Source organism: Cynara cardunculus, assembly GCF_001531365.2.
Source record: "Cynara cardunculus var. scolymus isolate 2C chromosome LG 1, CcrdV1, whole genome shotgun sequence".
Taxonomy (NCBI): domain Eukaryota; kingdom Viridiplantae; phylum Streptophyta; class Magnoliopsida; order Asterales; family Asteraceae; genus Cynara; species Cynara cardunculus.
Genome location: NC_037528.1, coordinates 11265535 through 11286624, shown reverse-complemented (window position 1 = coordinate 11286624; position 21090 = coordinate 11265535). Strand labels below are relative to the sequence as shown.

At 37.2% G+C, this 21090-nt stretch overlaps 3 protein-coding genes across 3 annotated transcripts; all 3 read right to left on the bottom strand.

Moving 5' to 3' along the window:
- Window positions 1-806: 806 nt before the first annotated feature.
- Window positions 807-5316, bottom strand: LOC112512715 (mitochondrial phosphate carrier protein 3, mitochondrial-like). The gene is made up of 6 exons (XM_025118831.1): window positions 4898-5316; window positions 2970-3331; window positions 2831-2874; window positions 1527-1741; window positions 1297-1421; window positions 807-1207 (listed from the first exon to the last, which is right to left on the bottom strand). The coding sequence occupies exons 1-6, from the start codon at window positions 5195-5197 to the stop codon at window positions 1162-1164; spliced, it is 1092 nt and encodes a 363-aa protein (XP_024974599.1). The 5' UTR covers window positions 5198-5316; the 3' UTR covers window positions 807-1161.
- Window positions 5317-6668: 1352 nt separating this feature from the next.
- Window positions 6669-9143, bottom strand: LOC112510190 (probable long-chain-alcohol O-fatty-acyltransferase 4). The gene is given in 4 exon segments (XM_025115557.1): window positions 6669-6787; window positions 6790-7039; window positions 7173-7489; window positions 9116-9143. Coding segments are annotated over 4 exon segments (714 nt in total).
- LOC112499873 (histone-lysine N-methyltransferase SUVR4) lies at window positions 9116-16269 on the bottom strand. The gene is made up of 9 exons (XM_025103146.1): window positions 16042-16269; window positions 13924-13970; window positions 13725-13845; window positions 13197-13694; window positions 12668-12930; window positions 12363-12429; window positions 12204-12254; window positions 9291-9384; window positions 9116-9210 (listed from the first exon to the last, which is right to left on the bottom strand). Exons 1-9 carry the CDS (start codon window positions 16267-16269, stop codon window positions 9149-9151), a joined length of 1431 nt encoding a protein of 476 aa, XP_024958914.1. The 3' UTR covers window positions 9116-9148.
- Window positions 16270-21090: the final 4821 nt, after the last annotated feature.

Genomic DNA, 21090 nt, shown 5'->3' with positions numbered 1-21090 from the left:
TTCAATACCATACTTAGATGGAAAAAAAACTATGTGAAACAAAACCTTAAAAGTAGAAGTTCTCACGAATCTCACAAGTTTTGAGATCTCAAAGGATTAAGCCTTTATATATACACACACGCACACAATTGGGAGACTGTTCTAGTTGTTTTTCTTGTAACACCTTGATTGCTTAGTTCTCTAATGCAGTTTATTAGAACATTTAAACATATTTGGCATCCTCTAAAGCTAATTTTGTTATAGTGAGTCGATATAATAGTAAATTGTTGATTTTTTTAGGGGATTTCAACAAGAAGCATGGACTGCAAAAGGATGACTATATGCTGCTGTACCAGGATTTGGTGAATCAAGACTATGTATGCATGCTACACTACAGCTGAACCTTTAAAAACGGGAACATGTTTTCACCTGAATCAAGATTTTGCTTTTCTTGTTTATCAGTCAGGTGGTTCGAGCCGTTAGAGCTGATGAAGTTGAACAATGTGCGGGAAAATAAGTTAATCATGAATCAGAAATGGAATGCGGCTGGTGGGCTCAAGTTTGAGGCATTTAATCTCCCAAACAGCTTTGCTAAGATAGAGGATAAGGTGGGCATGGATATATATATACATCCCAAACACCTCGACTAATGGTATAAGTTGCTACAGACAAGTCTCTAAAATCCCTAGTTGACCACTACCCAAAAGAGTAGCAGTCTCTACCATTCACCCCCACCCAAGGGCCACCAACCAATAATGCATTTTTCATAAAGCAAGACCTACCACTTCAATAATGCAATTTTCATTTGCTAACGCTTCCAATAACAAAGAAGAATAAACGAAGAAACCTGCATTCACAAGGGGGAAGGGCCAAAAGTATAAGCATATCATCATGCGTCTGTCCCAATTATTTTCCAAAGGGCAAAGCATCCTCTGTCGATGCATGACACCAAAAAAATAGTCGATTGACGAACGAGGACACCACGATCCTCTCCAATACCAAAAAAACTCGTCAGCAAAATAATACAAGTTAAAACTCACACCTCTTTCTAATGTCTTGAAAGAAAAAAAGAAAAAAGAGATGCTCTCCAAAACTTGGTTGGAAGTAGAAATATCCTATATTTATTGATTCCTTTGAAGAAAAAAGCATCTGATACTCCCCAAACAAACATCATTCTGATTCCTATTTTGCAGGTTCGATAGCAGGTGCAGCACCCCCTGTTGTCGGCCTGTACATCAATCAGAATAAAGTCAAGTTAAACTTTTAGCTTCACAAACAAGGAAAAATGGGCCTCAACAGATGAAGGGATTGACTTACAATCCAACAAACACTTTAAAAGCATCATAAATTCCCCATTGAGCACCAGTCAAAGTTCCAATCATCACAATACGTAGGGGAAGCCCTCGGGTGAACAGACCCCAAAGTCCAAGTTTCTTCACAGCCTGAGAATAAGAAGAAAAACAAGTCGAACCAAATAAATTCAAGCAGTCTTGAGACGATAAACGGTCCGATTAAGATTAGCACAATGGTCAAGCAGAAGCACTCACATCTCCAACACTTGCTCCCTTGGCATTGTTAAGGAAAGAGACAAGATTGTCAGCAGGATGAGATACAATAGCGCATAAAACACCCGCCACGTATCCACCAGCAAAACTAACTCCAAGTTGAAGTGATTTGCTGCACTCGTTCTTTGGCGTAGGGATGGCATACTTGTACATCATCTCCACGATAGTCTCAAATGAGGCAAACTTCATCATTGTATCTGTACATATTAAACAGTGAGCAATCAAGATACACATGTATAGGCTGAGTGCCATTTTAGTTCCATCTGCATAATGTAAAATTTTGTAGAAGAAATCTAGTCCTGACTTCATAACCAAGAGTGTGAGGGTTGTGGTATCCCAATAGTGATAATGGTTGTAGAATTGTAATGGCAAGCTGGATGGAGCATTTGATGATGAAATAAAGCCATTTTACAAACAGCACATAAAATAGCACAAACACATACCATATTAATGCAAATCAATGCATCAGCCTTACTAAACTGTTTTTGAAAACATGCAAACACTGTCATAACTCATATTAGAAAAAAGGCATGTCTGAATCTTACATGAAACAGGACTTAAATAGCTAATTCCAAAATAAACCATGGCCCCGAAGTGCCAACCCAATGTTAGCATTCATAGACTTCGTGTTTTACACCACCAGCTGCTACTATCATGCCTTGCGTAGCTTCCAAATTAAGATCCAAATAAAACTGCATCTATTATCAAACCCTTTAAAATTTCCTAATGTTTTCCTCGAATCATACTTTGACCAACTTATAATCCCCCCACGACCATTTTACTTAACAAATAATGACCATCTCTTCTCACTATGAGAGTTTTCACCTCGCTTACTTTTCAATTTTATTGAGCAGATCACTTTGACTTTTGCATAGAGAAGGGCATTTATTTAAATTAACTCAGTCATCTCCACAGCAAGGGAGAGAATTTCTTTGATGAATGGCATTTTCTAATTTTTTAAATAAGAGCCCTTCAGTCTAATACACTATTACAAAAAAAAAAAATACAAGTGACCCAAGGGAAGATAAAAACTGACTATGACAAATGGCATAAATGGGAATCACAAGAAGCCTAATTCTGGCAGTGGACGCTAGAAGCAAAGCACACAAAAACAAAGAAGTTTTCCTGCTTCGGAGCTAATAATATAGGTATTTATTATTTATTTTGATAATAAAAACCTTCTGCTTCTTTATTTGTTATTCTTTAGGACAAACAAAGGGAGGTAAAAATGTTACAATAAAGCATAAGTATTAAAAAAATCTAGCATTTCAAATGCCTGAACTTACATGGTATCTGGCGTCCCCAGAGCGGTACGATTCCCTTGTACAACCTACATAAATATGGCAAAACCCAATGAGGTAATTCAAATATACCCAATTCTGACATAGCTTTAAGGATAACAAAAGAAATAAATATTATACGTACCCAAGTACACCATCGGATTTAACAAACTTTGGAAGTCCATCTCCCAAACCCCTGGCAAAACCAGGTTGTGTCTGGACACGGACCTTCACTGCCTCCATGGGACAAAGAGCAACGTCAGCAATTACCTCTGCGGATGCTGAACCAGCGAGGTAGATCAAAGTCTTGTACTTTGCTGCATACTCTGGGCCAGCAATGTCAGAGTAATATTTCTTGAAGAATTCATAGAACCCAAACTTGCAGGCACCCTGAGCACTGTAACCAAGCAGGGTAGGGACCCATCCCCTAAAGAATCCCCTTACACCCTGCTCCTTCAGCAATACCCCGAAACCAGACGAGATGCTCTTATACTTAACAGGGTCGATCTAAGTAATAAACAAAAGCATGAGCTTATTAACATGGTTTGAAAAGAACTGTAAAGGCGTATGTTATGATAACACAGAAAATGTCATGTGACAGCATGAACATGCAAGTAATAGAATTTGATGATGTCCCAAAGGCTAACACTTGAAACCGAATCAATTACACCAATACATGCAAAAAAATTATGTTCAACAAACATGTAGATCTTATTTACTTATTATACTTTGAGACTGGGTTGTTTAACGAAAGTAAAACGTTAGCATGATCTCCACAACTACTTAAAATTTTGAGTGAACATATGTTTCTTTGAAACACCGTGTAAATGTACGGTTTCCCATAATGCGAACAAAATCCTGCATATTTGTTCTTTAGCTTGTTTTTTTACTGAGTGGTGCTCTTTGCTTAGATTGGCATCACATAAGATATTTAGCAGATAAGATTTCAAAACGGGGCAAGTTGTGAACCCTTTATGGGTGTGGCATATACACATAGGTAAAAGGATTGCCAATGCCCAGGATGCATATATATGAGCTGACCAACAACTCTTGCTCGATGGAATGCTCATGAACCTCAAGTTCAACTAAAAAAAGAAGACTAAAGTTGAGAATTCACATCACCTCAACTCATGTTCATTTAATCTCATGAAGTGTCAAGTCATTTTAATAAATACACATTGATCTGGTATTTGACAATGTAGACAGTAAAATCATGATTAAAAGAAGATGCTACCTTCACTGCACAGTTTTTCAGCATTAAGTACCCAATATGCAAGTTATGAAACTCGTGTACAACTATTTTCAGGCAGGATTGCAGATCAAATTTGATAAAACAGTTGTTGAACATCTATTTCCCCAAATTACAAATATTAATGCAAATAAGAATTTTATGTAAACTATGCACCTTTGTAGATGTATGATATTTAAAATATTTAGTAACTCGAAACTACTCAAACTCCCAATTAGTTCTAAGCTCTACCTGATTAAACTTTAATCTAGTACGTTTCTGGTGGTTAGAATTGACAAATCACACACAACGAAACAATAATTGAAGAAAATGATGGACGTAAAAATAATATTCATGTGGTTCATAAAATTAGGGTCGGAGTTTTATTATATCAAACCAACCCAACCCAACCCAACCCAAACTGTTAGAACCTCTTCATACAGAAAAAGGCCAAGTGTACCAACGGAATGACAAACAAAGTTTGGAAGAATAATATCACCAAAAGGATCTATGGTTGCACGGATCGACATCTTACAATTGTGAATCAAAAGGTGAATATTGAAGACCAGGTCAAAACTAAAACAAATCACCAATCACGGTAAGTCAGAGTCGCAATTGGATGCAAACTATGTATATAGATTAAAATAACACAGATCTAGTCATGGACGCGTCTGCCACACTATCACCGACCATGGCACAACAGATCCACATAATCGAACAGTCAAATTGTTAAAAATCCAAAGAAAAAACATCATAAACACATTCAAGCGTAAGAAATGAAAAAAACCTAGCAAGAACAACATAAAATCAGGCAGATCGAAGAAAAAACGGAGGTAAAAAACTACCTGCATATTACACTTGACAAGATCAAGAGGAGTGACGGTCATATGAGTGAGACCACAACTGAGAATACCACCAGCAGTACAAGCAGCGTAGAATCGAGGGGAGTACATCTCGATCTTGCCAAAAGGCTCGCTAGGAGCAGGAATCATGAAGTTACTGTGCTGCTGCTTGGCAGGTGAGGTCGAAGGCAAGAGGGTGTTAGGGTTTGAAGCGTTGCCCCTGAGTAGGCTGCTGGGCGAAACGGAGGAAGTGTAGAGGTAATTAGGGATGAGAGATTGACGAGAGTTGTCGGAAAACGCCATGGCCAAGTATCAGAGAAAAGATCGGAGGAGACAATTGAGAATGAGTTGAGTCGACTCAGACCGACCTCTCCGATTTCTTCTCTGTTCCGAGAATCTGTAAGGAGAGCGAAGGGGCGGCTTTTATTTACCAAATGCCAGCCCTAGACCGCATCAGCCAATAACATGCTGATTCTATTCGACGTCGTCGTATTGGTGTCACCGCCCATGCCCATGTTCTTGCAACTTGCTTCCAAGTTGGGGTGACGAAATAAAACAATAATAATATTTTTCCAAAATATAATTCGAGATAAAATAAAACACATTTTTCTCATTTAGCATGTTTATGATTAAGATGTAAAGTTGCAATAGCTCAAAGTAATGACCGTTTACTAAATACTTATCTGGGTAGATATTTATCAAATCATGTTACTTCACCTGATAAATATATGGTAAGGATCAAGAATCTTGCGTGTAAGAGCGAGACAAGGATCATGAGTCTTACCTGGTAAGTGAGTGGACGACTTTTACCACGATAAGCGCTTAACGGATAAATTATTGCATACAATGTCGTTTTGATAGACTAAAATCTTACTCGGTAAGTAAATAATAATGTTCAATTTTACCGATAAGCACTTACCGGGTAAGTGTTTGGTAAACGGCCCCTAAGATCTCATTTCAATATGGTGGCAATATCACAAATTTTGTTGAGGGGATTATAAGATAAATTAAAGGCATGTAAAATTGCAGTTTGACCTGTTAAAAAAGTCAAACATGTTAATTTGGTAAATAAAATACATTTTTCCACACCGAATTGACTTATTGAACAATATGCATATGTTTCTAATTGAATTCCAGTATTCTTAGGAATTTTCCTCCTTTTTTTGTTGATTTCATAAAAAAATTCAATACCAACAATGTAATAACCAGGGTCTAATAATCTGATATAATTATAATTATTTAAAAAAAATAACAGGATTTAGGTTTTTTCATATGAACTTAAGAAGATTAATAGAAAAAGACAATATGAAAATTTGAAAAAATTAATAGTAATGTTAGTTAAAAATAGACTTAGAGCAAGTCACAATTTATAAAATTTAGTTCAGATTATAAATTAAATTTCTATTTTAAATTAGAAAAACAACAATTTCCTTGATTAAATCAAGATACCCATTAATAATAATAGGGGAAATAATTAAAAATAGTCATTTTTAGATTAAATTTATATCTTAGCTATTTTTTTCAAAATATTTTTAAAACGTCCCTACCTTCGTAAATAGCAATTTTTCAACTTACGCAGAGGTCAAAGTATAAAAATGAGTTTCTAAACCAGATTTGTGAATACAGGGACCAAATATGTAAGTTAGCTCCAACACTTAGGGGCTGTTTGGCAGTTGCTGAATGATTTAGTGCAGAATAGTTAAATGGTCAGAATGGTTAACAGGGTCAGAATGAACCAAGATTGTTTGGTAATTGTTCTCTGAATGATAACAAATTACCATTTTAACCCCACCGTCAACAACCTTGCAACCACCATCGGCAATTCAAATTTTCCGGCCATTACTCTCTTCCCCTTTAGCTCCACGATGAGACAGATCCCATGGAGCACAAAAACGACACCATCTCCCACGTGGGACTCACAGGTATCACATAGTAAAACAGTAATTCGTACATCAAACCGGAGACGATAAAAGTCGCCATGACCGCCGTCGCAGTCGTCCAATCCTTCGCTGGAAGAACAGATTTCAAGGGTTTGTATATTGTATGTCGCAGGCTATTTGTTACCATGAGGTTCCATCGATGACCCCAGAAGTCTTGTAAGGAGGTCGACAGGTACGGCTCTGACGACGGCGTTCGAAACGAAAACCAAAAGATCAATCAGAATAAACATTATAAAACGATAAACGATTAACAAAACGTGAGGATTCAATGCGTGTTTGTAATTATACGCAAAATTGATCAGTAAGGGGAAAATCATCGATTCAGTCCACAGATATACACTCGATTTCTTTTTAGGGTTGAAAAATTTGGGTTTAATTTTGACAGGAAAGGAAGCGACGACGATGAATTGAATGAGGGATTTTGGTGGGTAAAGTGGGCCGTGATTGAAAGTGAAGAAGAGGAGCTTGAAAGTGGTCAGCCAAGTGAAGAAGAAGGTGGCGACGACGATGCTGAAGGCAGATGAGAGGAGGAGGGGAAAGATGGTGTGAAGGTAGAAGATGGGGAGGAGGGAGATGAGTCTGTAAATGGGATGAGACGACGGGGAGAGCGATGGGATCGAGTGGGAGGAGGAAGGAGCGTGGGATGAGTAGCCAGCTGGAGAAGTGGGAGGGTAAAAATGGAACAACTTACATCTGAACTATTTAGGAGCACCCTAAATACAAAACCGTTAAGAGGATATTGTCACCATTAAAAGATTTTTTTTTGACAAACAGCTCCTGCCTCTTATCGATTAAGAGGCTCCCTCTTAATGTCACCATTAAGAGGGAAACAAAAGAGCCCCTTACACTAGAGAAGTGCCACTTGATACTTTTATCTAACTAGACATGGGAATGGGGCGGGGACCTCAATCCTCGATTACTTATCTCTATGACCTCACGTTCTAGTAAAAGTCGCATGAATCACATGTGATTTTACACGTGATTTTAGTATAAAATCACATGTGATTCGACCATTTTCTTATTTCTTATTTGATTAATGCCTCTCTCTCTCTCTCAATATATATAGATATATATATATAGAGAGAGAGAGAGAGGGGTGAGGATTCAAATGAAAAAACCTATATTTTACTTTTACAAAAATGTGTGTGGTAACACCCTCATCACATATGATAAAACGCATGAGGGGGCATGGTGGTGTGTTGTGTCTCTAATTTTGTATCACATATGATGGACTATATTATCACATCAAGCACACACTTATCACATGTGATAATACACATAAAGGTGCCTAGTGGGGTACAAGTCACTTGAATGTCAACCTAGGTCATGCCAAATATCGTCCGTCTATCTAATTTAGTATCACATACTTATCACATGTAATTGAATATAATATCATATGTGATTGACTATAATAGAAGAGTGTTCTCACATATTCTTAATATGAAAGTGTTCTTCCCCCCCCCCCTCCCCCTCCCCGGTGTGTGTGTGTGTGTATATATATATATGTGTGTGTATGTAAATGATCGTGTGAGATGGAAAGTTATAGTGAGAAGTGTAAGAAGAGATCTGAACCCCTTGATCATTTTTAGTCTCCACCCACCCATGAATTGCACTTTAGAAGGGAATTGATCTGGTGCATCTCCATGTACCTCATTATTGTTGACATTTAATTAGGATTGATACCAGGGTGTAGATCTTTTATTACATTTCGCACCACAACTTATCTTTTCAACGGAACCCAATCCTCTATATATATGGGGTTGGGTTCACGTGAGACAAGACTGCTTTCATGAGACATGTGGGTCACGATTTTTACACTTGAAACTTCACAATAAAATGTTGTGAAGGTAAAAAAAAAGCCGAACCTTCATAGCAAAAACACTGTGAAGGTTACATTCCCAGTGTTTTGCTGTGAAGGTTCAAGTGTAAAAATCATGTCTAACGTGTCTCATCTGTGTCTCACATGATCCCAAATCTATATATATATATATATATATATATATATATATATATTTTGCATGTAAAACAAACATGATTATTTGCTCCAGCTGAATTAATTCAAGATGTTCAAATAGCCTGCTGAACCTAGTTCAAATCTCATGTTTAAAGTACAACCCTAGTAATCACATGATGGCCATAGCCTAAAATTTAGGCAAAAAAACCAATACCAACAAAAGTTAAAAGGTATTATGTTGGCAGGATGTCAAAAAAAGATGAGTGCAACTTTTGTGCAAGAAATGAAAAACTGGTCATGTTCAAACTTCTCTATCCAATCATATACCAGCAACAACAAACAAGGCTCCAATCATTCATATCAGACATTGCCAGATGCAGACCTCTTCATCTTCAACTCTTTCTCCTTGGTTCCTGCTGCTGCTGCACAATAATATGTAATCACTGTTGGGTTTTCTTTAATAGAAAGAAAAATGTAGAGCAGTGATATTTGATGCACCAACCTTCTCTTCTCACGTCTCTGCAGTATGAACTTGCACACTGACATTCAAATGCTTTGATGGGGTGATCTTCATCCTCAAAGTCAATGCCATAATCCTGGAATACACACCAGTTATGCAACTCTTTAAAATGTGAATCGCTTTCCCATTGTGAAACAAAGATATGTAAACAATACCTTAAGGGAAAATATATAATGTAAAACAATACATTGAGATTGGTTAACCACTATACACACACACACGCGTACGTAAAAAGTTTCACCTTGTGAAACAAATACATAACGAAACAAGTATATGTCAAACAATACCTTAAATCCCAGCCTTAGAAAAAAAAATATGTGAAACAATACATTGATTCTCACGGGTTTGTAACATTTTTGTGGTTCACATAATTAGCCGCCATATACACACATGTATATATATAGGTGGAGGTTCAAACAAGAACACCTTCAATTTACAAAAACGCAAGAACGTTGTATACGGATGAAATAGTGTGAGCGCGACTTGGCTTGCGACCTAGGTTGTGACCAAGGTTGCCCATGTCCGTCATGTGTATATCACTAGTTTGTCGATATTATGCACTGACCCAAGTCCAAGCCCATTAATAGGATGCATATTCTAGAAGGGTTAGTTTTGGTATCGAGTCTGTTATGGCTGTTAGTAAATTGAAGTGAGGTGGGAGAGTGGAGTAACGAGAAAAATAGTAGTGTTTTTAGGAGAGTTCTGGCCTCTCTAATATCCAGAAAACCCTTTTGTTCTTGCTACCTGAAGAAGCCATAGTTGTTTTAATCAATCTATCTTATTATTTCATTGTTCAATCAATCCCGTTCATAACAAATTGGTATCAACTCTTCTATTTTTCTGGATACCTCCACTCTCCCACCTGACTCCTATTTATTACCAGCCTTTACAGTTTCGATGCCAAAACCAACCCTTCTAAAATATGCATCATATTAATGGGCTTGGGCTTGGGCTTGGGCTTGGGCTTGGGTTTGGGCTTGGGTCAGTGCATAACAATCACATGTGATGGTTGCCTGATTAAGATGTTGTCGTGCTCTCATAATATGGTATTGTTCTCGTCTACACACATGCATAAAGAGTTTCACATTGTGAAACAAATTCATTGCAAAAACAAATATGTGAAACGATACTTTAAATCACAGCCATAGATGAAAAGAATCATGTGAACAATACATTGATTCTCACGTGTTTGCAACATTTTTCTCACATGATTAGCCTCCCTATAATATAGATATATGTATATGTGTGTGTGCGTATCTATATACATGTGTTTAAAGATCAGCATGTGTTTAGACAGTGTAAGTATCACAGAAATTGCATGAGGCTAGCTCATGTATTTATTGCAACTCAAACATGTTACAAAATGAACCTAGAGTAATCACTGGATGTATTGGAGACACATGCCATATGGTGATTCAGGAAAGGATTTCTTGTAGGGTTTTTAAGTTTCACAATTAAGAAACCATGAATTCCAAAGATCATCGAAAACATTACTAATGACATGCATGCAAAAACAGAAGTTACATTGCTCCAGACAAGAAGTTTCATAATTGGAATAGAGTGACTGTTATACGCTAGGAGTTGCTATTAGTTATGTTGGCTAGGAGTAAAGGGGTAGAATGGGAGCAGTTTTAGGTTTGTATGAGGGGGGAAAGCATTCTGCCTTGTGATTAAATTGGCGTGAGCCTTAGGAGAGCCCAGTCTCTCGAATGCTGTTTATACCTTCTTGTATTCATCAATTTTGTTGGTGGAAATCATATGCAATTGTAAGAATTCTGCTAAGTTCTTTATAAGAGTACATCAGATACACATTTCAGGCCAGTGATAAATCAAAGAGACTATGGGGCTGTTTGGCAGTTGTTGAATGGTTTGGTGCAGAATGATTAAGAGGCTCTCATAATATAGTGCAAAATGAAATATAATTGTTTACAATGAAATTAGGGAGCTGAATGGTTAAGGGAGGCCCATACAAAATCATGCAAAGGGTTTTAAAACCACTAAGAGACAGACTTCTCTTTTGCCAAACATGATTCACCTCTTAATGATGCAGAGGCTGCCTCTTAATGAAACTATTAAGAGGTAAATAAACAACCCCGTACATGTTATTTGCTTTCAAATTATATGAAGTTGAATTCTCCAAGCAAGCCAAAGGGCTTATGACTCCAAGCATCTACAAGGAAGTAAATCATATATTAATGAATCAAAATCATGGGCGCAAACTCTAAGGGAGCCGTTTAATTCGCCAATTCCATCAAATTTCTTTGACCAAATTCCAATTCCTTTGTCTGGTTCATTTCTTGAAATGAATGGAATACTTTAAGTTCCTTTGAATTCCACAAATTAATGAATTCATCATTCTTTGGCATAAGTGAAGGAATTGAATTCTATCCCTTTTGCATCCAATTTAACCAACACTGCCCAACCCTGGCCCCACTAGGACCATGCTACTACCGTCGTTGTCACGCCCCCGCCCCTGCCACCACACCACTACTGTCGTTGTCACAACTGACACCCATCCCCACCCCACCTACCCTAGGCCTAACCCACCACTGACCAATGACTACTATGTCACTATCAACTTTATCGCAACTGCCACCCCCGCCACCCGCCACTGATGGGGGTAGGGTGGGGTGGGGGTGGGTGTTGCCCTCCCCGCCACCACCTCCGACCTCCAATGTCATCATGCCACTGATGGAGATTTCAATTCTTTTGAGAGATTTCATTCCAATTCCTACTAACTAAACGCATGGCCAAATCTCATTCCAATTCCTTCAACGTCAAATTCCTTTGATGAATTCCAATTCCACCAAATTCCATTATGCAAACCAAACGCCTCCTAATACTTTTAACTTTTAAGACATGTGTGAAACCATATAAAAAGAGTGTTGCACATACCCATGTCAACTCTTCGTATGCATCAACATTCCTTTTAGTGAAAAAAGCAATCTGCATAAAACCCAAAAAGATATTTGAACATACTTTTCCCCATAATTGAGTGTTTCACAATTTCACGTTTATAAACTCTAAATAATAATATAGAAAACCCATACATACATGGTAGTAGTGATGATCAGGTGTTTCCACTTCAACCGGGATCTCGATCAAATTTGAATCAAAGCATCTAGATTCATATAAATAGAATCAAACAAGTTACTTTCAAGAAGCTGAAAAAAGTCTGACTGCCTCAAACAGCATAATGAACTCTCACTTTTCAAAATCAAAGAGATGCATAATGCATTTAAACTTTGAACTTGACCATTTTTAAGGAAAGATTCGATCCGTATCTTGGTAACCGAGGTGCTACGAAAATTCCAGTAAAAAAGCTGTCGCCAGAGAGATAATTTTATACATTTACTTACCTGTGATTTATAAACCTTCCAACATTCCCAAAATTGGTTGCATCTAGGCACAAAGCGTCTTCATCCTTTAGTACTTGTTCAGAACCCCAATCTGCATCCAGGTACACCGGATATGTATGCCTCTCATTTTTCCGACTTTGCTTGTTCCGTTCATATAATTCCATGTTTGTCAATATTTCTCCAACATACTCACATACAAAGGAACCTTTCGGCAAGTATTCAAGTGTGCGAAGACCCCAACCTTTACCCTCCGTTGAGAAAACCTGAAATATAGCTTATACTTATAGGCGCAGAACTAACTTCCAATACATAAAGTCGATATTTATCATACAACACAAATTTAAAAAGAAAAAACTATGACATCCAATTAAATGACAAGCTATTAAGAATGGTGTGTTCTCACAAGGATAAATATATTAAAACCTCTTGAGATGGGCATAACTTTGGTCAAAGGCAAATACTATAGCAAACAAACTCTTTTCTAATAATGTTGGACACTTTAGACTATAAAATTAACTGATTGGCATACCTGCAACTTGCAAGTAGGACCTCTTTGTACCACACGATTCCCACATTCCATAGTGCAACCACATTTTCTCCAGCATTCTTTTATAAACTTCCTCACTAGGTGACCCTTGCATGGTTCAGGATTCTGCACATTCTTGGCCCTCTCCAATGGGCAATCTTGACATTCAAAAAGGTGGTGGTTCTGTGGTTCACAATTCATGGAAATACAAGCTCCTAAAAACTCATCTTTCAGCAGGCCTTGTGGAGTATAGGCAAACTCTCCCCCTGTATCACGAGAACAAGCACAAGGTACTCGAGAAGAAAGACAATCACCAATACACCTTTTACAGCAACCGTCATCCGCAATTCTTGCTAATGAGAAATGTACATATGCATCCTGGTAAGGCGTATTTTGTGGTATGTAGACAAATTTTGGCAGTTCTATGCCAACTTCATCTATCAACGAAATTTTCATTTTCTCTGTACCTCTCGTTATGTCCTTGATATTGTGGATTGACTTCTTATGCGTAGCATTCTGCTGCTGCTGAACAGTAGTTGGACCATGTGAATTAGAATGACCATGTTGTACGACTGGGCGTATTAATTTGGCTGTAGGCTTTATGTCTTCAGCAGGTTCTCTATTTTGCCGTTTTTTCTTTTGTGTAGCAGTAACATGTGTTCCACCAGTTGCAGGCTCACGTTCCGATGAAGATGATGCTCGCTGAGAGGCTAATCTTGCATCCACATACTTCATGTTTGAGGGCATGGAGCCTTCAGCACCGGACTTATGTTTTGTCTGATTAGAATCAGTATCAGCTTCCATTTTCTGGTTTCTTTGGCCATTCTCCTTTGTAGATAAAGCCTGATCTTCAGACTTTCCTGAATGAGAACTTTTAGGTGGAGGGTCTTGCTCATTATGCACCATAGCAGCTTTGCTCTTCTGTTTACTCTGTGATTCCTGACATTCAGAGAGAAAACATCCCTTCAGATTGCATGAAACTATAGCAAAACCAATTATTAGATTCAATGACCAAGTATATGTAACAAATGGGAGTATGTCATGAAAATTATAGCACAACCATTGTCTATCTATTATTCGCTAACTTAAAGGTCAAGCAAGATGAAAGGGTCATTCTGCACCAGATTTGAATTCTGCAATCTTTGACAAAGCATGCATGGATAACCCAGAAAAATATTCATGGGAGTTTCACTAGAAGTATATAGAGTGGAGTTGAAATCTGTAAATTTCAGAGCATAGCAAACCATATATGCATCAGAGACTCGTCCTCTTTTACTGTAGCTATTTATCACATCACTGAAACTGCCCAAATTGCATAATATGGGTGGCAGGGGTAAGTTCTTAGATTTCATAATGTTGTGACAACCTACGGAAACCAGTGAAGACAATGATACTTGCTTTAACATGGAAATTAACATCAATAAATTATAACACTAGAAGAAAATTTTTAAGCAAGGAGATGAATTGAAAATAGTCTAAATGATAGACTGGAATAATAATTATGCTCCCCTCAGAGAAGATGCATGTCCTCTGTCCCAACCATGCTACGTCCATTCCATTTGCATTACTTATCAAATTATCTTTTGTGCGGCAAAGAATCTCCACAAATCTTCAATTGCAGAAATGCTCATAATAACAATATATATATATATATATATATATATCTTAAAAATTCCAATAGAGTATATTGAAGTGGTTTATGAAAATAATGAGAATGCAAGAGTGAGGGAGAACAAGTAATTTGATTGTGATGCTGATAGGAGTAAGTGATAGGAGAGCGATGGAGATTCAGCGGTGTTTGGTTGGGGGTATTAGGGATGAGGAATGGGAATGAATAATAGTGCTTGGTTCACTATAATGCAATGAGTGATTACTTAAAAGTGGTTAATCATCCATACCCTAGAAAATTGTGGGGAATGGCATTCTCAATCCTTATCATACCCGTTCCCCTTCCCCTCCCCCTCCCCCTCCCCTTAAAGGGAACCAAGCCCCCCCCCCCAATAGAAACATGCAATGGGTAAGGTCAAGGGTGGGATGTACAAAGATCTATCCTCTAACCTACAGGGTAGAGCAACGGTTTCCTTGAAGACAAAGGCTTGTGAAGAAAAATAGGTAAGAAGAACTAGGACTAGTGAAAATAAACAATAAAAGAAATGTAGGTACAAAGAAACAAAGAAATGGTAATGAAACACTCATTCCTCGCCATGAAAGAAGATTCTTTGGGGTTGGGGAGGTTGAGATATATGAAGACCTGACCTCTACCCCAAAAAGAGTAAAGTGGTTGTTTCCATGGAGACCCCGATTGTGTGAGCAAACAGTTAGAAAGAAATAATAGTGGCAGGTTGACGAAATACGAGAAAAGAGGAGATGAAGTAACGATAAGAAAACACTCATCCTTCACCTTCATATATGTAAATCAAACCAGACCCAACTGACCCCATGAATCCCACTCAAAAACAGGATCGCCCAGGTGGGGAGAGGGGTGACTTACAGAGATCTGTCCTCGCCTTCATATATGTAGTATTATATAAAAATAGAATAAACATATCCTATCATGATGATAGGTGTCCTTATCCTTGTAATTTTCTCTTGCTTTCCTATTACATACAACTGTATTTCTTAGTAAAAATGCATAATCTATGTAGTAAGGAAGCTTCATAGTAGTATCAATTGCTGTTCTGGTGCATTTTTTTTACTTCTCAAAATGCTTGTGTTTCAAATATAAGAATGTGATTTCTACAATCTAAGCAACCAGAATCAGTTATACTGATATGGTGAAGAAACAAAAGCAAAAGTACATTAGAGTAGGGAGTGAAAATGATATTTTGGTGCATAATAAAGGGTATACCTTGTCTTCAAAGGATTGAAATATATCATCTGCAAGAGCCCGATAGTTATCTTCCTCAATATGCTCCCAGCTCCCATACAATTTCAGAAGACGGCGGAGAACTGGTTTGACAACTTCAGGAGAGACCCCCAAACCCTGCATGGCACTAACGGCCTTTGAAACTTTTGAATCATTTGCATTCGGAGCTCTCAGATCAGATGTCTTTGAAGCTCTTTGACGAGTTGCCATGTACAACTTCGGTTTTAAAATGTTCTCTAAAACCAAATCAAACCAAACAAAGCCAGTAAATTCCACACGGAGTAAGGTCAGAGGAGATTAATATTGTCTCAATCTTAAAATGCCAAATCAGCTCCTGTATTCCATAGGATGACATTCAGACAAATAAGTGAGAAGACAACATGGAACATACAAGCCCATATTCTAAAAATGGTAAAACGATGGAATAAAGGAATAATCACATGAGTTATGTATAAAGAAAATTGTAGTAACCAGAAAATCACATTCAACTTGTAAGCGGATCGTCCTATCTAGGCCCTCCACATTCTAGTCTCTATACTCCATGATCCTATAAGGGTTGCAACATTTTGCTTTTTCGACGTCCAACAAGAATTACATCAATTTTGTATTTTCCCCTATGTAAAATGGTCAACATATCACCACAAAAGACATTGCAATTAGCATCTTACTCCACAAAATTATTTTAATTTCAATGTGGAGTCAATCAAAGCTTTAGCTAATGCATAAAGTCGAATGTAGCAATTATTCTAGCGGAAAGAAGGATCATAAACATACTTCAGATTCATGTACAAGAAGAATAGAACGAATATATGAATCATGTACGCATTATGCATATACACACACACACACACATATACTCATCGATTCTACCCTAGATTGGTATATATCATAGAACCGATAATAAATTAGTCAGAATCGATAAAAAGATGGAAAAATCGATAGCATTTGGCAAGTGCAATCAACAAACAAACGGCTGAATAAACCATTGGCACCATAAGCGCATTGACCTGGTAAACACTCAAGAGTCATGAAGTCCAAATTAAATAAGCTTAACAAGAGAGGGTTGTACATGGAAATACCCTAAATACACAGAGTTCGCCTTACGAAATTCCTTTTGCGAATAAAAATGAAAGAATTACCAAATAAGCACAATGCGTAACCGACTGCAACGCAAAACAAAGGGTTTGTGAAGAAAGGGTTTATGGCAGACGGCAAACAATCAAAGAAACAGAGTCAAGAGAGAGAGAGAGAGAGAGAGAGAGAGAGAGAGGGAGGGAGGGAATGAACGATCTTCTTCGCTGCATTTGTGAAGGAGAAGATCGAACCTCACGCAGGAGACTGCGGTTGCGTTCCACTCGCTATCTCTGCATGCTGGCAAGGCTATGCAATGCAATTATGCAAACAGAGACGGAAAACGGCGAAATCCATTCTTGTTCAATTTGGCCCCCAGACTTTGTGTTATTTCATTTTGAGGCCCTTTACTTTCCTTTTTCCCTTATTTCACCCAACTTATTTGTATTATATTACATTTTGAGTTTTGTTCTTAAAAATTAATATTTTTTAAATATATAACTATTAAAGTATTAAATATAATTAATGATACATATAGAATCTTTCAATTTTTTAAATATTCATATTTTGTTTTTGTTTTTTTTTTTACGTTTGGTACATGGGACAGGACAGAATTGGACAAAACTTATTGTCTCACGTTTGGCACAGCATGGGACAGAACAAGAACTCTTTGTCTCACGTTTGATGTGACATATGACAAGGACAAAAATTGCGACAAAATGGACAGCATGGGACAAAATAGGCTTTTTCTTAATCCACCAAAATAGGTGGAACAAAATGGGACAAAAATGAGACACAAACAAAAGTATTACTAATCTACCATGGTTTGATATATAACCTTAATATGATATTTATTTTAATGATCATCACCGTTAGTTTCAGCCGTCACTATTATTGGTGGTCATCTCCACCTCCTCTTCCACTAGAACAACATACCCCACCGCCTCCACAACCACCGTCATCCATTGTCACCTCTACTATAGTTGACCACTGACGATCACCGTCCATTGCCACCACCATTGTTGTCGTTCGGCACCTCCAACTCTTCCTCTATTACAACAACCTCTATCACCACATCCACAACCACCGTCGACTACCAACTACCATCGCCTATTGCCACCTTTACAACCAACATCAGCCACTGACCACCACCACCCATTACCACCAACACTACCACCATTGGCCATCTTCAACTCCTATACCACAACAACCTCCTCCATGGTCTCCACAACCACCGAAGAAAACTGTATATTGCCACCTCTACAACTACCGACACCACCACCACCACTGTTGGCCACCTTCAACTCTTCTTCTATTACAACAATCTCCCCACAACCACCGTCGACCATCGACCACCACCACGCATCGCCACTACTACCGTCAACCACCACCTCCTCCACCACCACTACCACCACCATCAATTATATCAAAATTTTCATTCAAAATTTGTATCATTATATATGTATGTATGTATTCATTTATATGAAATTTGTAAAAAAAAATTACAAATTGAATTATTTAATTATTTACTTTATTTGTGTTAATTATAACTATTATATAATATTTAGAATCATCAAAGAATTCATTGTCTCACATTTGGCGTGACATAAGACAAGGACAATAATTGTGACAAGATGGGACATCATGAGACAAAAAAAGTTTTTCTTGTTCCACCAAAATAAGTGGAACAAGATGGGGAAAAAATGAGATAGAAACAAAAGTATTACTAATCTACCCTAGTTTGAAAAAGAGGAAGCCATTGCTAGTAGTAACAACTTGTCATGATCCATTGGTTCATATAGAATTTATATCCTATGTGTATAAAAAAAACATTATTTTCACTAAGCGTTGTATAGTCTTAATATGGTCCTTATTTTAATGATCATCACCGCTAGTTTCAGCCGCCGCCACCACCGGTGTCATGTTCACCTCCTCTTCCACTATAACAACATCTCACACTGCCTTCACAACCACCGTCCATGATCATCCATCGCAATCTCTACTATAGTCGATCACCGACCATCACCGTCCATTGCCACCACCACTACTCACGTTCGCCACCTCCAACTCTTGCTCTACTACAACAACCTCCTCCACCACCTCCACAACCACTGTCGACCACCAACTACCATCGTCTATTACCACCTTTATAACCACCATTGCCCACCGACCACCACCACCTATTACCACCAACACTACCACCATTGGCCACCTTCAACTCCTATATCACAACAACCTCCTCCATGGCCTCCACAACCACCGTGAACACTGTCCATTGCCACGTCTACAACCACCATTGGTCACCTCCAACTCTTCCTCTACTGCAATAACCTCCTCAACGACCTCCACAATCATCGTCAACCATCAACCACCATCGTCCATTACCACCTCACTTCCATCATAATCACCACCAACGCTATCTTCACTACATCAGACACAACTACATCCTCCACAATTGACAGCCGCCACCACCACCACCACCACCACCACCACCAAAATCCACCATCTTCACGTTCTCTATAAACCACCGTCATCCACCAACCACCACTACCTCTACCTCCATAACTATTGTTGGCCATCGACCACTACCGTGCATCGCCACTACTACCATCGACCACCACCACCACCACTACTACCACCATCAATTATATCAAAATTTTCATTCAAATTTAGTACCATTATATATATGTATTAATTTACATGAAAATTGTGTAAAAATATTTATGAATTAAATCTTTAATTATTTACTTTATTTGTGTTAATTATAACTATTATATAATATTTAGAATCATCAAAGAACTAGAAAAGTTTTGTCCCGTCCAGTTGTAGTCGTACCAAACACCAGACATACATTTGTTCAATCCAGTCCTACTCTCTTGTCCAGTCCAGTTTCGTCATGTTTTGTCCTCTTCAGTCTTGTATGCAAACCAAACGCTACCTCTATGAACAATATGCATTGAGTTTTGGAAGTTTTTTGAAATCTGATGTTATCATTCCGCAACGAATGGGTTAACTTTTTAGAACTTCTTAATCTTATCTTAGAGTAAATTACGTTGGTGGTCCATGTGGTTTTTTTTATTTGCTTCCTACAACAAACTATTTACATTAATGGTCCATAACTTTTCATTTTTATAACCCCCATAGTTCATCCACTTAACGACGTTAATTAACAACCTTTATGAAGAATTAATCGGTTTTTAAACAAACTATAGAGCCAAAAATGTAATATGCTCTAAAATTTAATGTGATACTCGTTTTTTTAAATATTTTATTATTAAAATCACAAATCAAATTTCTTAAAATAATATATATATATATATATTAATAAAAAATATTTATACTTATTTAAAAACTATTATATTCATATAAAAAAATTAGGTTACAAAATCTCAAGCTTAAAAGAAAGTAAATAAAAAAAATCCACATATTTTTGGGTTGAGAATTGAAATATGGGAGCAAATTATTGAAAATTAAATTCTGTTAACATGAAACTATTAACATATAATCAAACTACAAATAATTAACACAGCAACAAAATAAAAATTATAAAACTAAGATTAGAAAAACACTGATTATTCAAACAATTAAGAAAAAATCATCACTACAACAAATAAACATAAATATTTTCATTTAATATATATTTTAATTTCAGATATTTTATTTGTGATGGGATATATAAAATATTTCTAATAAAAAATAAAAAACCGTGAATCACATTAAATTTTAGAGCATTCAACGGATGACCAATTATTTTGTAAGATCGAATCTCAATCAAAACAAATTTAACTCAAGGGGTTAAATTAGTAATTAACAATTCTATAGGGACATTATGGTTATTATTTAATGAACGGACTAAATGCACCTCTCTATATTACTAAATGCACCCTTATCTACTAACTTCATTTTCACACATATCAAAGTTATATTCATTTTTTTATACATTTTCAATGCATGATTTAA